This window comes from Stenella coeruleoalba (assembly GCF_951394435.1).
Source record: "Stenella coeruleoalba genome assembly, chromosome: 16".
Taxonomy (NCBI): domain Eukaryota; kingdom Metazoa; phylum Chordata; class Mammalia; order Artiodactyla; family Delphinidae; genus Stenella; species Stenella coeruleoalba.
The window spans coordinates 29,270,193-29,291,886 of NC_137162.1; the positions used below are offsets into that span (position 1 = coordinate 29,270,193).

At 40.8% G+C, this 21,694-nt stretch overlaps 1 protein-coding gene across 1 annotated transcript in view; it reads left to right on the forward strand.

Annotated features, from left to right (window-relative positions):
- The window catches only part of HPSE2 (heparanase 2 (inactive)), a 569,682-nt gene that overhangs the window by 417,516 nt on the left and 130,472 nt on the right, over positions 1-21,694 (forward strand). The window contains exons 8-9 of the mRNA XM_079900324.1: positions 11,536-11,642; positions 16,045-16,159. Of these exons, the coding sequence (XP_079756450.1) occupies positions 11,536-11,642; positions 16,045-16,159 (222 nt within the window). The remainder of the gene's footprint in view (positions 1-11,535; positions 11,643-16,044; positions 16,160-21,694) is intronic.

Consider the following 21,694-nt stretch of genomic DNA (forward strand, 5'->3'; position numbering starts at 1 on the left):
TGAATTCTGATTATGTGAAAATCTATGTGATGCATTTGAAAGCCTAACAGAGACAACGTTTGGACAAACCACTCCTTTGCATGATCCACACACTCTCTCCCTTCCATTAGAATGAGGATAATCATCTGTACTTTGGGAGATGAGTCAAGGGAAAGAGTTGAGAATCTCTCAATGCAGGCAAGAGTCAGACGGGAAAGTGAGAGATGTTCAGGATACAGTGCAGATGGTATAGCATGGATAGCTGGGTTGACTCCAAAACAATAACATAAGAACCAAGATGAACCACTTCGGCTTAAGTCACTTGGACTCTATGATTTGTGTCATCTCCTAGAGGAATCAGAGGAGGAAATAACACTTTTTGATATTATTTTCAGCAATTCAATAGGCACAGGAAGGAGTTGGTGAAATCCCAGTCATAAGGGAAGTATTTCCAAAAGTACTGTCCTTATGATTGCATTTTGAATACTAAATAAAATGAACAATTGGCTTCCCTAATATTTGAAAATGTCCTTCCTTCCTCCCTTCCTTCTTTCTTCCCTTCCTTCCTTCATTTATCAACTGTTTATGACATTCTTGTATCTTCAAGACTCCTGAGGATAAAATGGAGAACAAGACTGGTGTGGTGGTTATCCTCAAAGACCTTATGGTCTAATGGGAAAATAGTTAATGAAGCAAGCAATGATAGTAAGATGCAATGATTCCCATAACAGGGGATGTTTCGGGTGCTACAGGAGCCCATGGTGAGATGTATCTACCTTAGTTTGTAAAGGAAGGGAAATTGGGCAAGTCTTCCCAGAGGAAGTGACATTTAGGCTAATTCTGAAAGGATAGACACCTTCTAATTTATACAGTTCTTCTTAGGGTGTGATCAGAGGACTCCTGGTGGTAGATGTATATGGTGGAGGGAATGGTTTACATGATTTATAATATGACCATGATCATTCTTTTGTTAATATCATCATTGCTTATGATTGCTCATAATACTTAATAAAGATTAATTCTTTTGAAATCTCAATAAATGCAGTAACATTATACCCCTTTTTCCAATATATCCTAGTTGCAATATCATGGAAGTAGGTAAGGCAGAGGAATATTTAATCCTTTGGAAGTAACGAATAGATTAAAAAGGAAACTTTTTTCTCAGCCAACTGCTGGTTTACCTACTTATATCAAAGTATATCAAAGGGGAAGAGGATAAAAGAATAACAGTTATTCTTGAGGATCATAGAATAACTGGATGCACAACTAAAGGAAAATGAGGACAATGACAATGTTAACCTTCTCTAATGAAGAAAAGTGGAAAATGAAAATACCTTAGTAGGGTAAGAACAGTAGTATCACTACTGGAAAAAAAATCACTGTTTCATTGGTTGATTCATTCATTCACTCATTCATTCATTCATTCAATAATGTTGACGGCTTATTTCAATGTGCCAGTGCCTGCCATAGTGCCTGTCACTTGGCAGGTGCTCAATCAATATTGGAGGGAGGCAGTTAGGGAGTGGAAGGTGAATGAGCAGAGTAAAATAGTGGGAGAAATGTAAAAGAAGCAAAGTAATGTGTATGTCTCAATCGCATTTGGATCTGCTATCTCAGCTGTTCACATGCAAAAGAAGCTAGTCTGCTACTAACTTTGTAACATAGTGTTGAATAGATAGATATTGATTTAGGCAACCAAAAATGGGCTATGCCTATATGTAGGCACAGTAGGAGAGTATCTTCTGGGTATATGCTTAAGGGTGAAAGAAAGTTCTCTTTGTGGCTCAAAGTAACATTTCAGTCAGTTTGCTAATGCCAGATATTTCATTTTAGAAAAATAATTTTTCATTTTACATTAGGGGGAGGAAGCAGAATATAAATAACTTGAGAAGAGGCAAACTACACTGATTTAAAATCACACTAAGGTGTTAATATCAAATAATCCTTTCCCAAGAGCAGGGTTTTTTTCTTTGCAATAATTTTAGTTTATTTAAAAAAAATTTTTTAATTGAAGTATAATTGAATTGCCATGTTATGTTAATTACTGCTGTACAGCAAAGTGACTCAGTTATACATATTTGTGCATTCTTTTTCATATTCCTTTCTATTATGGTTTATCACAGGATATTGAATATAGTTCCCTGTGCTATACAGTAGGACCTTCTTGTTTATCCATTCTATATATACCAGTTTGCATCTGCTAATCCCAAATTCCCAACCCAACCCTCTCCCACCTGCCTCCCCCTTGACAACCACCAGTCTATTCTCTATGTCCATGTTTCTGCTTCTGTTTCATAGATAGGTTCATTTGTGTCATATTTTAGATTCCATATATAAGTGATATCATATGGTATCTGTCCTTTCCAAGAGCAGGTTTTGATGGAGGGGAAGAGAAACACAGGGCAAAGAAATACTTAAGAGAGTCAGAGGACCCTAAACACAAACTGTGCCACAGTAATACCTTAGGTGACATCCAGGTGTGAGTCTAAGTTTTATGGGGCTGGAAGCTTATACAATGGGGACCTCTTTAAGAAAAAGAAAACAAAACAAATTTGCATGTTTTAGAAATATATCTGACCATATTAACACATTATCATGGCCCTTCCCAGGACATTAGTAGAGGCCTGTGAAAACGGGGAGCTGGAAGTTGACGAGCTTCCCAGTAAATTAGCCTCTGTGACTCAACTTGGCTATCTGAAAATGGGAGAATATGTCCCAAGGGAAACTTTGGCTCTTCTCTTTCGATATAAGACACTAATGATAAATAGGGGAATCTAGCTGGAAAGGTATGTTTACCACAAAAGAGCTCCAAAGTTTCGGTCAGTGTCCTTCCAAGAACCACATTTCCTTGATTCTTAAACACAAACAATTATAAAATGTAACATCAATTTAATAACAGCTGAGGGGAGAGAGTAAACAGCTGGCAAATTTCTTTTGATGAAAAACATTCTGATTTCAAAACCATTAAAATGTGGAAAATGCATCATCAACTGACAAAAATATAGTAATTGTATCACCTTTTAGGCTACAAGTGCCATCTATTGAGTGCATCATATATTGCTAACCCATTGAAGAGACCAGTAATTTTTTTCAAGGCCACACTTACTAAGTAGTAAAATTAGAACTCCTAACTCCAGGGCCCACACGCTATCCAATACACCGTTCTGAATCTCCCATGCTAGTTAACCATTAATTTTTTAGCCCATGGAATATTTATATTCCTGACCATCCAGGATGAGGAAACCTTTTTAAATAGAAGAATACTGAATGTTCCTGGTGAAAGAATATCAAATTGACCTCTTGGTCAGTTGATATAATCTGGGGTGGGTGTCCTAGAAGTGAAAGCTGAATGAAAGTTGGAGGCCACAATCTTAGGTGATATCTAATATTATCACAATGTTAGATAGTGGAAGCAGACAAGGATTTTCAGGGAGTGATTTGCATTCATTCACTGGGCACCATTCGTATGTTTCATGTGCACATGTATAGTGAGGTCCTGCTGTGTGGAAGGCAATGACCATATGAAGGACATATTGGGGGAAGGGCCCTGAGAACAAACTGCTACTTGGGGCAAAAATCTTCTTCAGGAGGAAAAGGCAGCTTGGGGTGACCTTCTAACATTTCCACATGGAAGTGGGGAGATTACAGGGTTTGTCTTGAACGAGAGGAAATTACCTCTGAGGCTGGTGGAGCCTATGACTCGTCAGTAGGTAGACAGTAAGCCTGAGGGATTGGTTAGTCATAGAAGAGGACTGGAGAAGGGAAGAAGAGTGTTTTATGTGCAGGTAGCTGCTGTCCAGTCTTTCCCTCCACCAGCACTTATCCTTGAACATAGTCATTGCTTTGGGACTGTGAAACTTTCTTCCTCATTTTCTTGCATATGATCATAATTTCCTTGCCTCCCCAGTGACTTTCTTTTTTGTGTATTTTCTTATTTTAATTTTATGTTTAGTTGCAATTACACTCGATTGCTTTTCCGTGGTTTGAGATAACAAGAGCAGAGAATACAATTTTAAATCCTAAAAATGACACAGAAACAGAAGCCACAAATTAAAAATTGATCTGATACCAAAAGAAAATGGGCAAATATGGCACTCCGGAACAGGAAGATGTTAAAAAGAAATTATACAGAAAAAATTAATGAAACTGACAGGAAGTTCATTAGACAGAAGAAATAAATCAGGAAGAATGTGATGAGATATTGGAATTGGCTGAGCTCAGAATAGCTCGGCTTGTCTAACCTGAGAAGGACATATTAAATATGGAGGCAGTTTAGTGAACCAGAAGCTTCTAGTTCTCCTCAAACAGGAAAATTCAATTAGAAAGTGAACAGAGTCCCGAAATGGAACTGTGAGGATTTGATGTTTGCTCTTATGGTTTTGAGGTTATTAGTTATCTTCTCTGATATCTACTCAGCATTTCCATTGGTAAAATATTACCTCTCTCACTTATTAACAAGTAAACTACTTCACTGTCTCATTATTTAACAAGTTTTTAATAAGCGAAGTGGCTGACAAGTATTTTATAGGGCATGCAAAATGGAAAAAAACGTGGCTTTCTCAAGTAGCTTATGGTGTAGGAGGGTGAGGCAAACAGAAAGCTACAACTCAGTATAATAAGGTCAAGGATAGCAATAGGTTCCAAGAAATTTGGAGGCCAGAGGAGAGAATTAATTTTCTGAAGTTTTGAGAAAAGTTTCACAGAGGAGGTAACATTTAAAATAAGCCATGAAAAAAAAAATCAGACAACATGGCTGAGGAGTGAGTAAGGGACAAAGTGATCATCAAAAACCTAAAAGAAAATCATGTAGTTGAAAAATGGTGAGTCCATTTTGTGTGGTGAACCTCAGATCTTGTGGGGACGGAGAGGAGAAAAGGTAGCCAAGGGGTAGTTATGAAAGGTCTTACATACCAAGTAAAGGAGTTGGTATCATATCCCATGGATCCGTGTTCATCACCACGATTTCACCATGTTTAACATGCTCCCATGGACAAGTGGATAAAATAGACTACGGGGCTCTGTGTAGTTTACTGGCTCCTTTGCTTTTTTTTCCATGTTAAGGAAACATTTCGTAGTTCTGACGAATGAAAAGAATATTATTGTGATAACATTGAATCTACTTTCTTTTATTCTTAAGTAAATCATTTCCCAAATCACTGCTTTCAATATTATCTGAAACAAGTCACTCATAGCGCATCTGCCAGATAGTTGCACAGAACACTCTGTGAGCACATGATTGAGTTCTGCTGCTGGTAATGGAAAGCCACAGAGGTTCTGAAACTAGGGAGGAACTTGTCAAGTTAACAGACAGCAGCACTGTAGAGGATAGTCTTGAGAAGGATACACTTTCAGGAAGACCAAGGGAGAAATGATAAGATCCGGAACTCAGGAAGGGACAGTGAGTGAGAAAGGAGAGGGCAGAATGGAATGATCCTGTCCTCTTCTAATATAGTAGGTAGCTTAGAGTCAAAAACACACAAGAACGATGGAAAAATAATTGGAGCATTACTCTCAAGAGCTCTCACCTGGACCTCTTATAAATATAATAAGGAACAAAGAGGCAGGGGCACCCCCAAGAAGAGCTATGTGCATGGGTAAGGTTTAAGAAGCTCCCTAAAGCTATTCAGCTCCTTTTAACCAGTGACATAGGGGACCAGTTCTGGCTGCTTAAAGAGCTACTGCTCTTCCTGAAGTCCTGGGGGAAGTTGATTTCCAACTATATGAGATGCTGGAATTAATGGATTCCAGCGTCTTTTGGAGGGTGGGCCTCTTGCCAGGGCTGATTAGCCCCACTGGCCTGTCCACTATTCCTGTTTTATTGCTTCCTTTCTCATTAAGGAAGGTGTTGGGTTTGGATAACCATAAGCGACATGTCTGCTGTTAGAAGTCTGCCATCGCTTGCACACTGAAACCAGGCTCTCAGGATTCTTTTTTAAACAGATCACAGATTGAGAGAAACAGGAAAAGGAAGCCCAGGTTTGAAAATATGCCACAAAAAAGGTTATTTTCCTATTTTTACTGTTTTCTTTTTTAAAAAATATTCAAAGTGGTAGGGAAAATAAAACTTAAAAGAAAAAAAATCAATACTGTTTTTCTCTCTCACCCCTCCTCTCTCAGTATAGCCACACGAAGCAGTCCTGATGTCCTCAACCCCTGAAATGAGAGGAAAGGGAGTTTGAGGGTTTCCCTTCATACCACCCTGACCCCAGCTGGCCCCAGGATTCTGAGCAGCCACTGGCAACTTGCTAAGCTGTTCTGTGGATGCCTCAAAGCTCCCTTGTCCACATGGGCCCAAGGCCTGAAGTCTAATGGGGACAAAAGAACTGCTGAAAGGGAGATAACCACTCAACTCCGCTCTCCCTTCACTTCAGTAATCTCAGCATTTGTACTTCTTCTCCCTCCCCAGACAATGTGTTCCTTAAAATAATCTTCATTGGCACATCATTTCTCACCAGGAACTGTACCCTTGTTCTTTCCAGTCCTCCAGTTTTCTCTCTTCCAGCACAGGGGGGATCATATTTACTCAGAAAACCACAGTGTTAAACTATAGCCCTTAGTTTCTTAGAGTTTCGCTTTCTAAGGGAATTTTGCAGCTGGTTCCATCTGTTTTTCCTGATTTTTTTCTCTTCTGTCCATGCTAATTTCCTCTACCGTCCCAACCAGCACCCAGCCTCAGCACCTCCCCTACACGTTGCTATGATGGTCTTCTCCGCTCATAGTAGACACACAGTTTATTAAGCCTCTCACCATGTCCGAAATAGGCCTTTCCCTGCTACTTAGCATACATCTGGTCTATTACCTACCACCACAAACGTATCCAAAAGAAAAGCAACCAACTGTAATGTTAGATTGATCCAGACACAATCTCATGTGCTTTGGACAAAGAGAGTTGTCTAGGTAACATTTGCTTTACTTTAAGCGCAAGAGGGAGGAGATATGGGGATATATGTATATGCATAGCTGATTCACTTTGTTATAAAGCAGAAACTAACACACCATTGTAAAGCAATTATACTCCAATAAAGATGTTAAAAAAAAAAAAGAGCTTACCATATGCCAGACACCTTTCCAAGTGCTTTACAAATATTAGGTCACTTAAATATTAGAAAATGCTCTCCTTTTCTAATTTTACAGCTGAGGAAATTAAGGCACAGTGAGGTCAACAGTGAGTCAATGATAAAACCAGTATTCAAACACAGGCAATGTGTGTAGAGTCCATGCCCCTAACCACTAATCAATTCTGCCTCACCAATTACAAGAAGTTTTAGATTGTTTCCTTCCAAATCTTCCTGCAAGTCAGAAGACAATTCAGATGAACTTTATTTACACAGAGTCTGTGTCCTTGCTGAGTCCTGTGTACACAGTAATTTATAAATCCAACCATTTTCTGGAATCAAGTCCTCATTTAAAGGAACTAGACTTTAAAGTCCTTATATAAGGAGCTAGAGGGATCTCTCCTGACTACCATCTAAAATATCAACCCTCCCCTCCTGCCAAGGCACTTTTTGTCAGATTACTCTGTTTCATTTTCCTTCTAGCACTTACTATTTCTAAATTTATGTTTGTGTGTTTATTGTCAGTCTCCTCCCCTTGACTAAAATATAAGCCAGTGAGAGCAGAGACTTCTGTTTCATTCACTGTCTGCCCCTAGAACTCTGCTTGGCATAGAGCAAATGCTCAGTATTTGTTGAGTGAATGAATAAATGCATTCGATAATGCCTTAATGTTTTTGGATGGACATCCTTCGCCCTTTTTCAGTCTAATTTAAAATATTCCCCTTAGGAAATTTCACCTACTCCTGTGGCTTTTTCCACCACTCTCAATACTTACCTCTGGCCCAGATCTTCAGATCTTTGTTTTTGAGATTACCAGCTCTGACCAGCTCTGGCTTTTTTTTTTTTTTTTTTTTTTTTGTCTCCCATATTTGTTATCTAATTTTAATTTCCATAATCAAATTTACTCTTGACCTTTGAGGGATAGGAGCCAAGGGGACCTGCATAAGCATTACAAAATACTAATACATTTTAACATTTTGTATTTGGAAAGGACTTAGATTTCATCTACTTCAAATTTGTGGCTTTACATGTTGGTGAAGAAATTGAATTCCAAGATAATGCTGAGCCAGAAGTCTCACAGCTGCTGTGTGTGGTAGAACCCCAGACTTCCAGGACGTATTCCTCTTTCCACATCAGTTATCTGCCTATTAGCGTCTACCTCCCCTTTTGCTAATGATACATACACACAAACACACACACACACGGCTTTATTGAGGTATAATTCATGTAGCGTAAGATTCACCCTTTAAAAGTGTGAAATTCAGTGGTTTTTAGTATATTCACAGAATTGTGAAACCATCACCACTGTTTAATTTTAGAACATGTTCATTACCCTCCAGAGAAACCCCATACCTATTTGTAGTCACTTCCCATCCTCCCCCCTCATTCTCCCTCACTTTTTCCAACCCTAGAAAACCATTAATCTACTTTCTGTCTCTATGGATTTGACTATTCTGGACATTTCATATAAATGAAAGAATATAATATGTGGCCTTTTGTGTCTGGCTTCTTTCACTTAGCTCAATGATTTCAAGGTTCATCATCTTATACTAGTTACCTTTTTGTTTTGTTTAACCAAACCACCTTTCTCTAACTGCCTCAATCATTTCAATATCTTTGAGCAAAAATTAATCTTTGACTATCCTGGAAGCCAAAGGCAAAAAATAAAAACACAGATATGTTACTCAGTTCCAGTTAGTCACAGCTCCAGATCCCGTCCGGGCGCAGCCTCTCTGCACACGGCCTGCGTTGCTACCTCCATCTTGAGTTGGGAAGTTGTGCAGCCGCTTTGCGCTAGAAACTCTGGTCTGAAAGTGCTGGGTTTGAGGCCTCTGCCCGCCGCACCCTATGAGCCAGTGAAACTAGACTAAGTGCAAAAGAAAAGAAAAGAAAAAAAGTGGCCTGGAACCGAACCAGCAATATCTTTGAGGTCTGCCTGTATACAATTTGATGAATTTGGACATATGCAAACACTCATGAAACCATCACCATGATCAAGGGAGAAGATGGAGGAAGAGTAAGACACGGAGATTACCTTCCTCCCCACAGATACATCAGAAATACAGCTACACGTGGAACTGCTCCTATAGTTCCAGTTAGTCATAAAGGAAGCACAAAGTTTATCAGAAGCATGGATGTTTTAAGGGGAATCATCACTGTAGGCCTTTAATTTCACCATATGACTCTGTCTTCTGATCATTTAAGGTGTTTTTCTCGCTTTCTTATTTATACTATTTCCAGCTGCCCTTGGGTTGGGCAGTCTGAGCAGTGTCAAGAAGGGGGAGAGGACCACCTTGTGGTGTCCTCAATGACTCTGGGTGCAAGGGGAAATTCTTATTTAATCTTTAACAGTTTCCAGCTTGACCTCCGCTATTAATTTTTTCTTCTATTCTTGATCATAATCCTTACTTACATCTCAAATTTTTAAAATATATTTACAACTTTAACCCTGAAAGGGTCAAGTACTTTACCAACCCTGATTTTAAAATAGGTCTCAAATAATGCATATTCTCTAGTAGATGCAGGGGAGAGAGCAGAGGGCAGGGAGCTATACATAGGGAGAGATGAAAAGAGGAATATGATTGCTTGTTAATGTCTGCCCACGGGTCTGGGAAAAGGAAAGTTCTGGCATATATGTTACAACATACATATGGTTTTTTTTTTTTTTTAGACCTGAGGTGCAGAGAATTAATTACCCTCAACTACAGCAAACTATTATCATCAGTTCATGCAAAGCCCTCCTTTTGTTTTAATTTTCACCTTCATCTCTAATCCCCACTTATATTCACCTCCCTTTTATACATGCCTTCCTTATGTCTTTTTTTTATTTTTTTTCTTTTTGTTTTCCTTTTTTTTTCTTATGTCTTTGATATATGTCCTTAACAGAGATGTATCTTTATATACTTTTAGTGTTATTGGGTATGAATGAGTAATTACATAAATAATATTGTGCCATAAACCTCATTCTGTTTCTATTTTTTAAAAGCTCACTAAATCTTTAAAGCCTGTTCATGTTGCTGGACTTACATAGAATGTATTCCTATAACTGCTGCGTAATATTTCATGTATGTATTTTACTTTTTCATTCCTCTAGCAATGGACACCTGCCACAAACAGTGACATAGTAAACATCTTCATACTTGTCCCCTTAGAGACCTGAGGCAGAATTGCTTTGTTCTATATGTCTAGGAGAGGAATTGGTAGGCCGTAGGACCTAAATACACTACTGTCTTTATCCAGCCCCTCTTGTGCACAACCCGCATCCTCTCAGTCCCACCTCCTACTCTAGCCATCCCTGCAGAGACCAGAGCTAGGCAGCTGCACAGGCTGCAACCAGCTTGGTGCTGGTGTGGTGCGGGAGGACCTCTCATTTTCTGCTCTGGGACTTCTCTAAGGCAGAGTGTGGAATGGTGGGAACCTGCTCAGCACTCATGCCTGCACAGTGAAATGGGGTGATCACAGTCACAAGGCTGCTCTTGACCTTTGGAGAACAGGAACCAAATGATGAACGCTTCCCCTGGTCACCCCCCGCCTTGGGGGACAGTTCTGAGACACAGTTCTTAAGGCTTTTACCAAGTTCCCTGTAGAATTGAGTATAAGTTGCCAGTAGTTACCAACTTGAAAACTCATTCTTGTACTGTTTTTTTCTTCTTCCTTTTCACAGTCCCCAGTTCCTCATTCCTGCTCCCGGTTATTTCTTCCCAAATGAACTATGTATAGACAAGCCTTTGTCTTAGACTCTGCTCTCAGAGATTACCCAGCATACAACATGATCCCTAAGTACTGCCAGATTGCTCTCCAGAGAATCTGAGACCACATCTAGTAGTCTGGCCAATCTCCAGCTTGTGGATCAGAGACGAGGATATTTCAAAATTTCAGAGGGCCACCTTTTGACAAGAGGCTTTGTGTATGCTTAGAAGGCAGCTCCCTGTGTAGGATGTTTCACGTGTGAGTCAGTGGTTTTTCTTTTTACACTTACTGCAGTTAGTTTCAAAATGTGGTTGTAATATACATACATGCCTTGGTAATGATAATATACCTCTCCCAAACATTGATCTCTGCCCTCTCTCATGATTCGCAACTGCTGATGCATGGACGGTACACTCGTCCATGGATGTGCCATAACAGAGTATTAAGAAAATTTGCTTCTCAATGCTTGTTAATATGGAAACGTCATACCACCTGCATCTTCCAGTGAAGGGTGTTGCAGTCAACTTATGTCCTAGATAAGGATGCATTGTTCTTCTGTCACATTGTCACTTGGGTTTTCTTATGGGAAAAAAATGATCATTTCTTTGAGTGGACATGTATCAATATTAATTCTTTTGTGTGTGTGTGCCAGCTATCTGTATGGGGTGCATCACCATGAAAAGAGCACAGGTCATGACCACCTGGGAGCAGGGGATGAGAGGAACTTCTTTAAGGGAATGTATGTTCCTTCTCATTTGGGAACAGCTTTTAAAAATCTCATCATCTCCTTCTGCTTTTGTTGTGTGAACAGGTGGTTAACACATACACCCCAGGAAAGAAGATTTGGCTTGAAGGTGTGGTGACCACCTCAGTTGGAGGCACAAACAATCTGTCAGATTCCTATGCTGCAGGATTCTTGTGAGTAACACTTGCAATTTCACTCCCAAGGGCTTTGAGGAAAGGACAGTGAAATTGCTCATTATTCTGCCCATTGGCCGGAGTGGGGGAGGTTCGTTTCCCACTGAAAATTCTTCATCCATTTCTTTGTAAATGTGTTTAATCACTCAACAAACAGCGATTAGGGACTTGTCTAGTTACTAAGATCTCAGGTACGAGCATTAGAGCAAAAGTAATAATAGTAGTAATCATGATAGTAATAAGAGCTTTATTTTATGTCTTCAGTGCAAAATACAGTACAGACAACATACATTTTCTCTTCTACTTTTCACCTGAGTCCTGGGAGATAGGTAAGAGTAAGACAGGAGTTTTGCCCTTTAGAAACTTATGATTGGAGGAATGGAGATGGGGAATAAGAAAAGCTGTAGGAGAAAAGTGTCATAATAATAATAATTTTAACTGCATAGTGCTTACCATGTGCTAAGGACTATCTGATGTGCTTTATATGTATTTACTAATTTAACAACCAGTGTATTAGATACCCTTATTATATCCTTATACCCTTATAAGAACCCAGTGAGGTAAATGTGATTATTGGTTAGTGGCAGAGCTTGGACTCAAGCCAAGGCAGTTTGCTCCAGAGTCCAGCCTCTTTGCCACTACAGTATGCCATCTCTCTTTCTGCCTTACGTGGGCTATCCACAAAAGGGGTAGACATGCAAAAGAATCAAGAGTTTCTGAATGGGAGGATCAGGAAGGGCTTTGCGGAGGAAGAGGCATTTTAGTGGAACATAGATTTCTCTAATTTCTATAGGTGAAGATTGTTGCTGATGGTAGTGGGAGCATAGAGGCTGAAGGAACATTATGAGGGGAAATGATTAGTGTGAGAAAGCCTCAGTATCTTCAGGGGTGTAGTGAGGGCTCTGATTAGGGACAGAGTTTTACCACCAAATCATGGAAGACCTTGAAAACCAGGCAGGGGAAATGAGGCCTTGTTCTATACTCAGTGGCTAAACTATTGATGATTTTGGAGGAAGAGAGAGACCCATCTGACCTGTATTTAAAACGTTGGTTTTGATAATAGTATGCACAAGAGTTTGGATAGGCAAGAGGTAGGAAAATGAACTCGAAGGCTACTGCAGTCGTCTGGAGAACAACTTAAGCCAGAAGCATGAGGACCTCTGGCTGGCCTGCCATTGTCATGGACCGCAGATTAACCAAGTGACCTGTTCCTGGTCCAGTCTAGTCTGTGGTCCTGGTTTTTTGTCTGAGCAAGGTTCTCCTAAGAACTGCAGCTCTGCCCTCAACTATGCGTTTCACTACTAACAGCTGCTCCTAATTATATAGCTGTAGATCTCCATGAAGGCAACTTCTTCAATACAGTTGTGAAGGACAAATCAGGCTGGTCAAGTAGATTGTCTTTAAGATGGCATCCTGGCAGATGCAGATGAAGATAATGAGTCAATGTCTACATGATGATGGCTGGGGTCTTCCAGCCCTGTGTCCTCACATGAGAGGCACAGAGAGGTTGTTCAGGGAGCATGGTTCAGTGAAGGAAATGGAGTGAATCAGCATTTGCTACAGTGTTGCCGAGGGTCTTCTTTCAAAAATACTCTCCTCACGGGGTTTCACTGTGAGAGGCAGGTTGACAGTCCGTACTGCAGGAGGCCTCTGGAATCAGAAGAAGAATGGCCTTTGCTCAGCCTTCGCAGAAGGACTCCTCTGCAGGGCCCAGCAAGCAGCCCTCTTGTACTGTTTTCGTGAACATTCTTCCCTTTAGAGAGTGATGTGAAATGAGAAATAGCACAGACCTTCATGAAGAGAGCTAGAGAGAGACCTGCCTTTTCATGGGCATCAGCCAGATATCCATAGATCTCTGAGTCGCTTTGCAAACACAGATAAATATTGTTGTTTAGATTTTGGTTGTAGTTCAGATGTCCAATGCTTTGTTGACAGATCAAATGACAACCAGCTCATTCTGCCCCTGGTCTTCTCTCTTACCTCTTTATCACCCATTTCCTCTCAACCCCACTGGCAGTACCTAGATATATGCCCTTTGAGTCCAGTTCTCCAAGGGGCATAAATTGCTTCCTGGGAAAAAAAATGTAAAGCATTCTAGGAAGCTCCAGAAGGCTAGCAAGGGGTTGGAAAGAAGGCATTTTGCAGCCCTTTTTCAATACATGGCATAACTATAAGCTTACCAGGGCATATACAAATGCATGCACAAATGAGAATTCTCTGCTGCCAAGTATTCAAGGGTAGTTTTCTCAATCAGGGCTTTGAGATTCTTTGATGCCCTACCCTTGGCATACTGCTGTGTCTGCAGCACCTAGTAATGTCTGCCATGTAGTAGATATTCAATAAAGTTTTGTGGATGAAAGATAATGGCTGCAGAAGCATCCTTGGTGAGATATACCAGTTACCTTGACACTTTTCTCTACTTGAACATAAAAGGGAGACCTGGAACATCATTTATTTCCCCTACTCAGGAGATTTATTATTACAGGAGGAAGATGAAGACAACTCCAGAACTAACCATCTATTCTGAAAAGCCATGGGGAAACAAGGGCTCTGGCCATAGTCATTAATTAGCAATGGTCTTCATGTCAGTAAGGTCACTGGTTTGGAGCTCCATACGGTCTCAGATTTGGGAAATCAGAACTATGCATTATTTGTCCCTAGTATGCTGAATGGTGATTCTCAAAGTCCTAGAATCTAATTTTATCCAGATCAATTTCAACTTAGAGTATTGAGCACCTATAGTGTGCCAGGAACTGTGATGGTTGTTTTGGGTACAAAGCTAAAATGTGTCTATTTTTGATGAGCTCATACCAGCTGGGAGAAGACAGAGAAGTAAGTAATTATCATTCAGTGGGCCAGCAGAGGGTATGAATAAGAGTTCTAGGGAAGTACAGAGGAGAAAGATACTACTATTGGCTGGGGCAGCAGAGTTCAGAAGGAAATGACACTTGACTTGGAGATTAACAGATGGGAAGAAATTTGCCAGGTGAGGTGGGTTAGTGGAAGAGAGGAAGGAAATTCTAAGGAGAAGTTAAAACATATAAAAAGGCTCAGGTAAGTATGTGAGAGCAGCCAAAAGTAGTTTTTTGTTTTTTTTTTAAGATGTTGGGGGTAGGAGTTTAGTAATTTATTTATTTATTTTTTGCTGTGTTGGGTCTTTGTTTCTGTGCGTGGGCTTTTCCCTAGTTGTGGCAAGCGGGGGCCACTCTTCATCACGGTGCGCGGGCCTCTCACTATCTCGGTCTCTCTTGTTGCGGAGCACAGGCTCCAGACGCGCAGGCTCAGTAGTTGTGGCTCATGGGCCTAGTTGCTCTGCGGCATGTGGGATCCTCCCAGACCAGAGCTCGAACCCATGTCCCCTGCATTAGCAGGCAGATTCTCAACCACTGCGCCACCAGGGAAGCCCCCAAAAGTAGTTTTATGTGGCTTAGAGCCTGGGGAATAAAGTTTAGGGTGAGAGAAGACGTGATAGGTGAAGCCAGACAATATATTCTTAGGAAAGATTGTGAAATGCCTTATCTTTTACCCTGAGAAGACTGAAGCTCTAAGTCACCTTTCTTACACACATATATTATTACAATTGGAAGTTTCCTTGCATTTCAGAATACAAAGAAAGAAAATGAAATCAATTCACAAATGAATGAATGAATGAATGAGTTAAATGTGTAAATGGTGAAGGCAGAGTTAGCAGTAGGTGTTAGAAAAACCATGAGGGCAGTATTTTTGAAGGATAGCATGCCCTGGAGAGTGGGTATTTGGCATGATGGGGTATGTAATAAGTGTGTGAGCAATGCAGGTCCTCCACTGCAACATATGTGTGATGGTAGCATACTCCAATCCCTGTATAGTTAGTTATAGTGCCAAGGGAAATTATTACTGCATTGCCTACTGACAGAGATATATGAGGGATGCAAATGACTGGACCATAGGTCACAGGAGTATGTGGGTTAGCGTCATATGTAAAGTACATGGACAGTGAATAGGTGCAAGCAGGGGAGTTTGAGTGATGGAAAATATAGTGTGTGTGCTTCTGTGATTGTGTGTTTTGTGGTCAAGGGGGATGACTTTAGGCTTACAAGTGGCTAGGGTGTTCATTTTATTTGTTAGTATTATGGGAATAAGAGATGTCATTAGCAACAAGCTATTTTATGACCAAGGCAATTCATTTTACTCCTCTGGACCTCTTTATTTTCTTATAAAATGAAGAGGTTAGATTTGATCATCTCTATAGATCTCTTCCATCTGTGTATTTAATGCTTAAAATAGTTTTCTCTAAAGTACTAGGTAAATTTGATGGGTGTGGGTGGTGGTGTGTATGTGTGTATGTTGGCCAATTTTTATAGAGCTTGTTTTATGCTATTTTTAAAATGTATTGATGTAGCTTTTTTCCCCTGCCTTTCAGATGGTTGAACACTTTAGGAATGCTGGCCAATCGGGGCATTGATGTTGTGATTCGGCACTCATTTTTTGACCATGGATACAATCACCTCGTGGACCAGAATTTTAACCCATTACCAGTAAGTGTAATAGAAAGGTTCCCAACTCCTTTTCCATGTCCTTCCGTTCTTTTGATCATGCTTTGTTCCACACTGGTAGAATTTTTCTCCTCCTTCTGTTACCAGTTAATTTCATAAATTGAACAGAAGAATTCTTGACCCATTTTACAGACTCTTGGCTTCACCTCCCACACATACCCCAATATATACACACACGTATGTACATATGGGTTTATGCATATACACATATATACATTTATATGTAGTTATATACTTACCACTATTATTTTAACAAACCTTGTGCTGTTGAGATTCCAAATCTACTTGTGGCCTGTTTGAACTCTGCTTGAGTGAATTTTTCCAGATTGTTTTCTTTTAATGCTAATAGGAGACTTAGTTAATGTTAGATGCAGCATGTTGAAAGCAGATGGGAGAGTGTTGGCCAAGATCAGATACAGTAGGAACCCATCCCTTGGAAAGTGGCTGAAGTACACTTACACTAGATGCTGATCCCTATGTGACAATGAGGGGATTTGCCCAGGGTATCACCTTCTCTAGGAAAGCAAAGGAAAGGGAAGGCTAAAGAAGAATGGCAAAAGCAGAGATCTGGGTTTGTCCAGTGACTTTATTGACCAATCAAAGAAATCCCACTTAGTCCAGAAAAGCTGTGCTTATCAAAAATATTACATGAGTTATCCTTCTCACAGACATCTTAGTCATGATAAAAGGTCAGAGTCCTCTCATTAACCCATAGAATGTCAGAGCTGGCATTCCCCTTCGAGATGATCCAGTTCCACCTCATATAACAGAGGGAATGATAGCCTGGGGTGGGGGGGAGGGGCATGTAGAGCCAGCCCTAGAACCTGCTTCTGTGCCCTGGTCCAGTAATCTTCCTACAGAATTACTGCTGCCCTGGGGTCCACAGTAAACAAACCCAACTGGAACCAGTGAGTGTTTCTGCCATTTGCTTCCCCCTGCCCATTTCCACCCCCCTATTCTTCTCACTACCCAGGCCTCCAAGCCCAGAACAGAGAACATCTTGGCACCCAACAGCACCATTGCCATGTCTCAAAAGAATCCCTCTAATTAGAGTACTAAGTAATTATTGTATCCCTGATTGTACATGACTCCAATTAAGTCACAAATATTAAAGCTGACTGGCACAGTTGCTTTTATTCACAGGGCCAGGATACCTCTCTCTCAGTGTATGTGGGGCTGGGGTATGGAGGAGTGAGAGGGAATTTTCAGTTTGTAACCATAGGGGGTTTCCTTTGTTTGTTCTTTCTTTTGAGCTCATAAACTTGTGGTGATAAAATAAATAATAATTAGAAAAGCATCTATGAAATGTAAGCACTGAACAAATATAATGTCACACAAATGTAAATATTTATTGACCATCAGGCACTGGGGAAGAGACTAGTAGTAGATACCTGAATAAGTAGATAGTGGATTACTATAAGAGGGGGTCAGTGAGGGCTCCTTTAGAGTATATACAAGGAAGACCTCTCTGAGAAGGTGACATTTAAGCCAAGAGCCCAGTGACAAGAAGGAGCCAGACATGCAGATTTTTGCAGAAGAGCTTTCAGGCCGGGGGAGGGGCTAGCACAAAGACTCCGAGGCAGGAACAGAGTTGGCATGTTTGAGGAAACATAAGAACACCAGAGTGCTGGGGGCCTGGCAGGGAAGGGGGAGACTGGACATGAGGCCAGCCCGGGTCAGATCACGAAGGGCTTTGAAAGCTAAAAGGAGTTTGACTTTTATTGTAAGTAGTATGAAAAGCCATTGGAGGGTTTTCTACAGGGCAGTAACATGATCTAACTTACATTTTTAAAAGATCACCCTGGTATAATTAATGCACCAAATATTATTTGTATATTTAATAATGTGTATAATACTTAACAGTTTACAGACCACTTTCATATACCACACATCAGTAAAACTCCAAACACTCTGTCCTTCCTTCCTCCTGTCTTTCCTTTATTCCTTCCTTCACACATTCAAATCTCTTTCACTCCTCTTGATCATGTACTATATGCTGATCGCTATTCCTGGCAAACAGCCACTGTGACGAGCCAAAAAGACAAGGTCCTTGAACTCCTGGAGCTTATAGTCTAGTGAAGTGAACTGAGAAACGGAAAGTATATAAACACATAAATAAGATAAAAAAGTTTGTCATAATTGCTCTGAAGAGAGCCTGGTGAGATGAGTATGACTATTTATACTTATTTTGCTGAAGAGAAACTAGGGTTCTTTCAAGTTGTTAAGTGACTTATCTAAGGTCAGACAAGTAGTAAGAGCTGGAACTCAGAGTTTTTCAGTTCTAAATGCTATTTTCTTTTCACCGTGCCACACTATTTCTTGCAGTACTCTCTTTGGTGTCTGTGCTGTGGTCTGATGCCACTGTTTGTCTCAGAATTGAGTCTGGAGATGGGAACAGGCATCTTGAGGAACTGGAGAGAAGAAAACCTAGGCTAGAGGAAAACCTATGGTCTGTGGGTGACTAGACTGGTTTGATTTCCGGAGCTGGACAAACCTGGATTACGTATCAGCTCTCTATGTACCTTCGCATGGCCATGTGTTAGGTTAAGATGCAAGTTCTCATGGCTTCGTTCTCCCCAAACGAGCGATAATACAGGTGACTTTCTTTAAAAGCTACCGTGAGACACCTTGGTTGATAGGTAGTAGCGGCACAGAGGTTCATTGGAAGCTCAAACAAGTCCTATTGATTTAGTACAAAGGCTCAAATGTTCTGCACAGCTGTATTTCTGGAAATGCCAAGCTCTAGTAAAGAAACTGTATGTAAAAGCACTTTAAAAGGTAGCAGGCTTTCTTTTTCTCTTTCTTTGGGCTAATAAATTCTGTACCTTATAAGCAGAGAACTTTGCAGCTGGGAGAGTATGTCCTAAGTCTCCCGGAAAGAATTTACTAGGCTAGACCCGGGCACCAATCTGACAGACCTTGCCAGCAGGCCCCTGAGATGTGCAATGGTCACAGACCTAGGATCATACTGTTGCCGCTTCAGAGAGTTGTACAGTTGATATCCAAACACTGACAATAAAAACTTGCGGGTTTTACACTGTGATTAAATCTTCAAGAGTGTTAAGAGTTTAGGGCATTAGTGAGTTATGTTTTAGTTGCCTCCCAGAAAAATCAGTATTTTCTATTACAGTCCCTTCAAATTCAGCTCAGTGCATTTCAGGAAAAGATCCTATTGGCAGATAGTGGTTTTATTTCTGTTGTTGTCGTTATCGGGTCTTAGCCTAATGGCACCTCAACCCATATCCCATATTACCCCTCCACCTACCCAGTCAGCTTTTGATTCGAGTTTGTAGGATTCCAGTCCAGCTCTGGCAAGGCCATTCCAATCTAAGGTAAGAGAGAATATTGAAGGTAGTCCTTTTTGTCTTGAGAAAAGATCATTTTCAACTACAGCCCATGTTGTTTCTGGCTGTTCCTCTAGAAATGTGCCAACTCTCCTCCTCTTGTGAGATTTTCCTTCTCCTGGGAAGAGGAGAACATTTAGTCCAGCAGTGCTTCATCACTCGACTCCCACCCCTTTCCCCTGACCTGCTCGCCATTGGGAAGGAGGGAACTTGTGAGTCTCCACAGCCTGTCGGCTAGTCATGGGCTCTCTTGGGAGTAAGGGATGTTTGTGCAGAAGAGATCTGCACATTCAGTGGACATAGTCCAGACCCCACCAGCCGTGGGCATTTCTCCTAAGAAACGGTTTTGGAATTTAGCTTGCTGCTTTTTTTAAGAGCTTGATTTACAGAGCTTTCAAGGAAAGGAATAGTGAATTACTAGCCAACATCTTCTTAACTCCCACACCGGCCTAGCAAATACAATTCAATTCAAAAAACATTGACACTTCAAATGTGTCTGGCTCTAGGCTAGGTGTTCTGGGGACATGAAGATAAATAAGATTTGGTTCTCTCATCTGTAGAGCTAACAATCTGGTGTGTGTCTGAGGGATTACAATTTAGTCCTTTGCTTAGAATAAAATAGAAAGGTAGTTCACATTGGATAGCCTTTTCTATACTGGGCATAGTGGTAGGGATATTTATATTTGCTGGCAACATTGTTTTTTGCTGACTACCCCTTATGAATAACTATAAACATTCAATTCAGCCCAATGCACAGTTATTGAACACTTGCTGTGTACGTTGTTCTGGAATACAGTCAGTGGTCATAGAAAACTCACTAGTCTATGACGGGATTGAACCTATAGCTGTGGTTCCTGTAGCAACATGCTCTGAGCCAAGCCATCACTGTTCAGATGTCATTTGGCTATTGGAAAGAAACTGTGCATCTTAATGATATCTGCGTAGCTCCACTTCTTAACCTATCACAGGGACGAGATCCTAGGTGCTCCATCCTTGTTTCCCTTTGAAACATTAGATTCTTATGCACTACACAACCATGATGTGGAAGCAGGATGAGCTTAAATCTGTCCCTTTCCTGAGGAAGAACATCCAGCTGCAAGCCCATGTCCCATGGATGCTGGATGTTGCACACTCTCTTGCAAGAAGAGCACCACCTAATGAGGAGGCCTCAGGGGAGCAGCAGGAGCCTGGTACTGTGACAAGGTTCAAAGATTCCAGTCCCGGCTCTGCCGTCCATTAGACATGTGTCTTTGGGTTCCAGTTTTCTCATCACTCAAATTGTGATAAAAATGTCTCCTCTATCTGCCTCCAAAAGATACTGTTATAATCCTTGAGAAAACTAGATATGACAGTAGGATTCTGATTTCATATGTACGTGTACACATAGAAAATTACTGGAAGGGACTACATCTAAATGTTAAAAGTGGTTTTCTTTGGTTGGTGGGATTACAGATAGTTTTTATTTTCTTCTTTGTGGATTTTGTATGAAAAATTGGTGCAATCGGCATTATTGATTTCATAATCTGAAAAATAAAAGGCTATTTTTAAAAGAAAAAATAGAGTGTTTAGAAAGAAGTAAGTGCTTTATTACACTTGTGCTTTGTGCTCGATACTGTGCTGGACCCTGGAGACAGTGTCCCTGCCCTCAAGGAGCTTACAGTGTGGATAGGAGATGGATCAGTCAGCAGGGACTATGGCAGAAGTGCTTTAGCAGGACAGAAGAGGAACAGATGCCAGCCTGGGTAGAGGGCAGGAATGGGGCATCAAGGAAGGCTTTCTGGAGGAGACAGTACCTGAGCTGGATCTTGAAGGAGAAGGGCAAGCTAGCCACAGGAAGAAGAGTTTGAGGTCTGGGGAGAATCTTCCAAACAGAGGCAATGGCATGTACAAAGGGTCAGAGGCTTTAATATTCCAGAGAGTCATGGTGGATGGATTATGAAAAATTACTTAGGAAAGCTTTTCCCATCGCTCTCTGTTGGCCACACAGGCTGTGTAAAAACTAAGGAATCTCAAAGTTACAAACCTGGAGGTGGTGGGGCAGGGGTGGTACAGAACCTTGCCAAATTAGCCTGTGACCTGTTTCTTGGCGTAGCTTCCTTTCTCTTTCTTTTCTTTCCCGTGGGAGCCATCAGGAAGATGAAAGAAGCAGAGAGTACCTGTTTAGGGGTAGCTG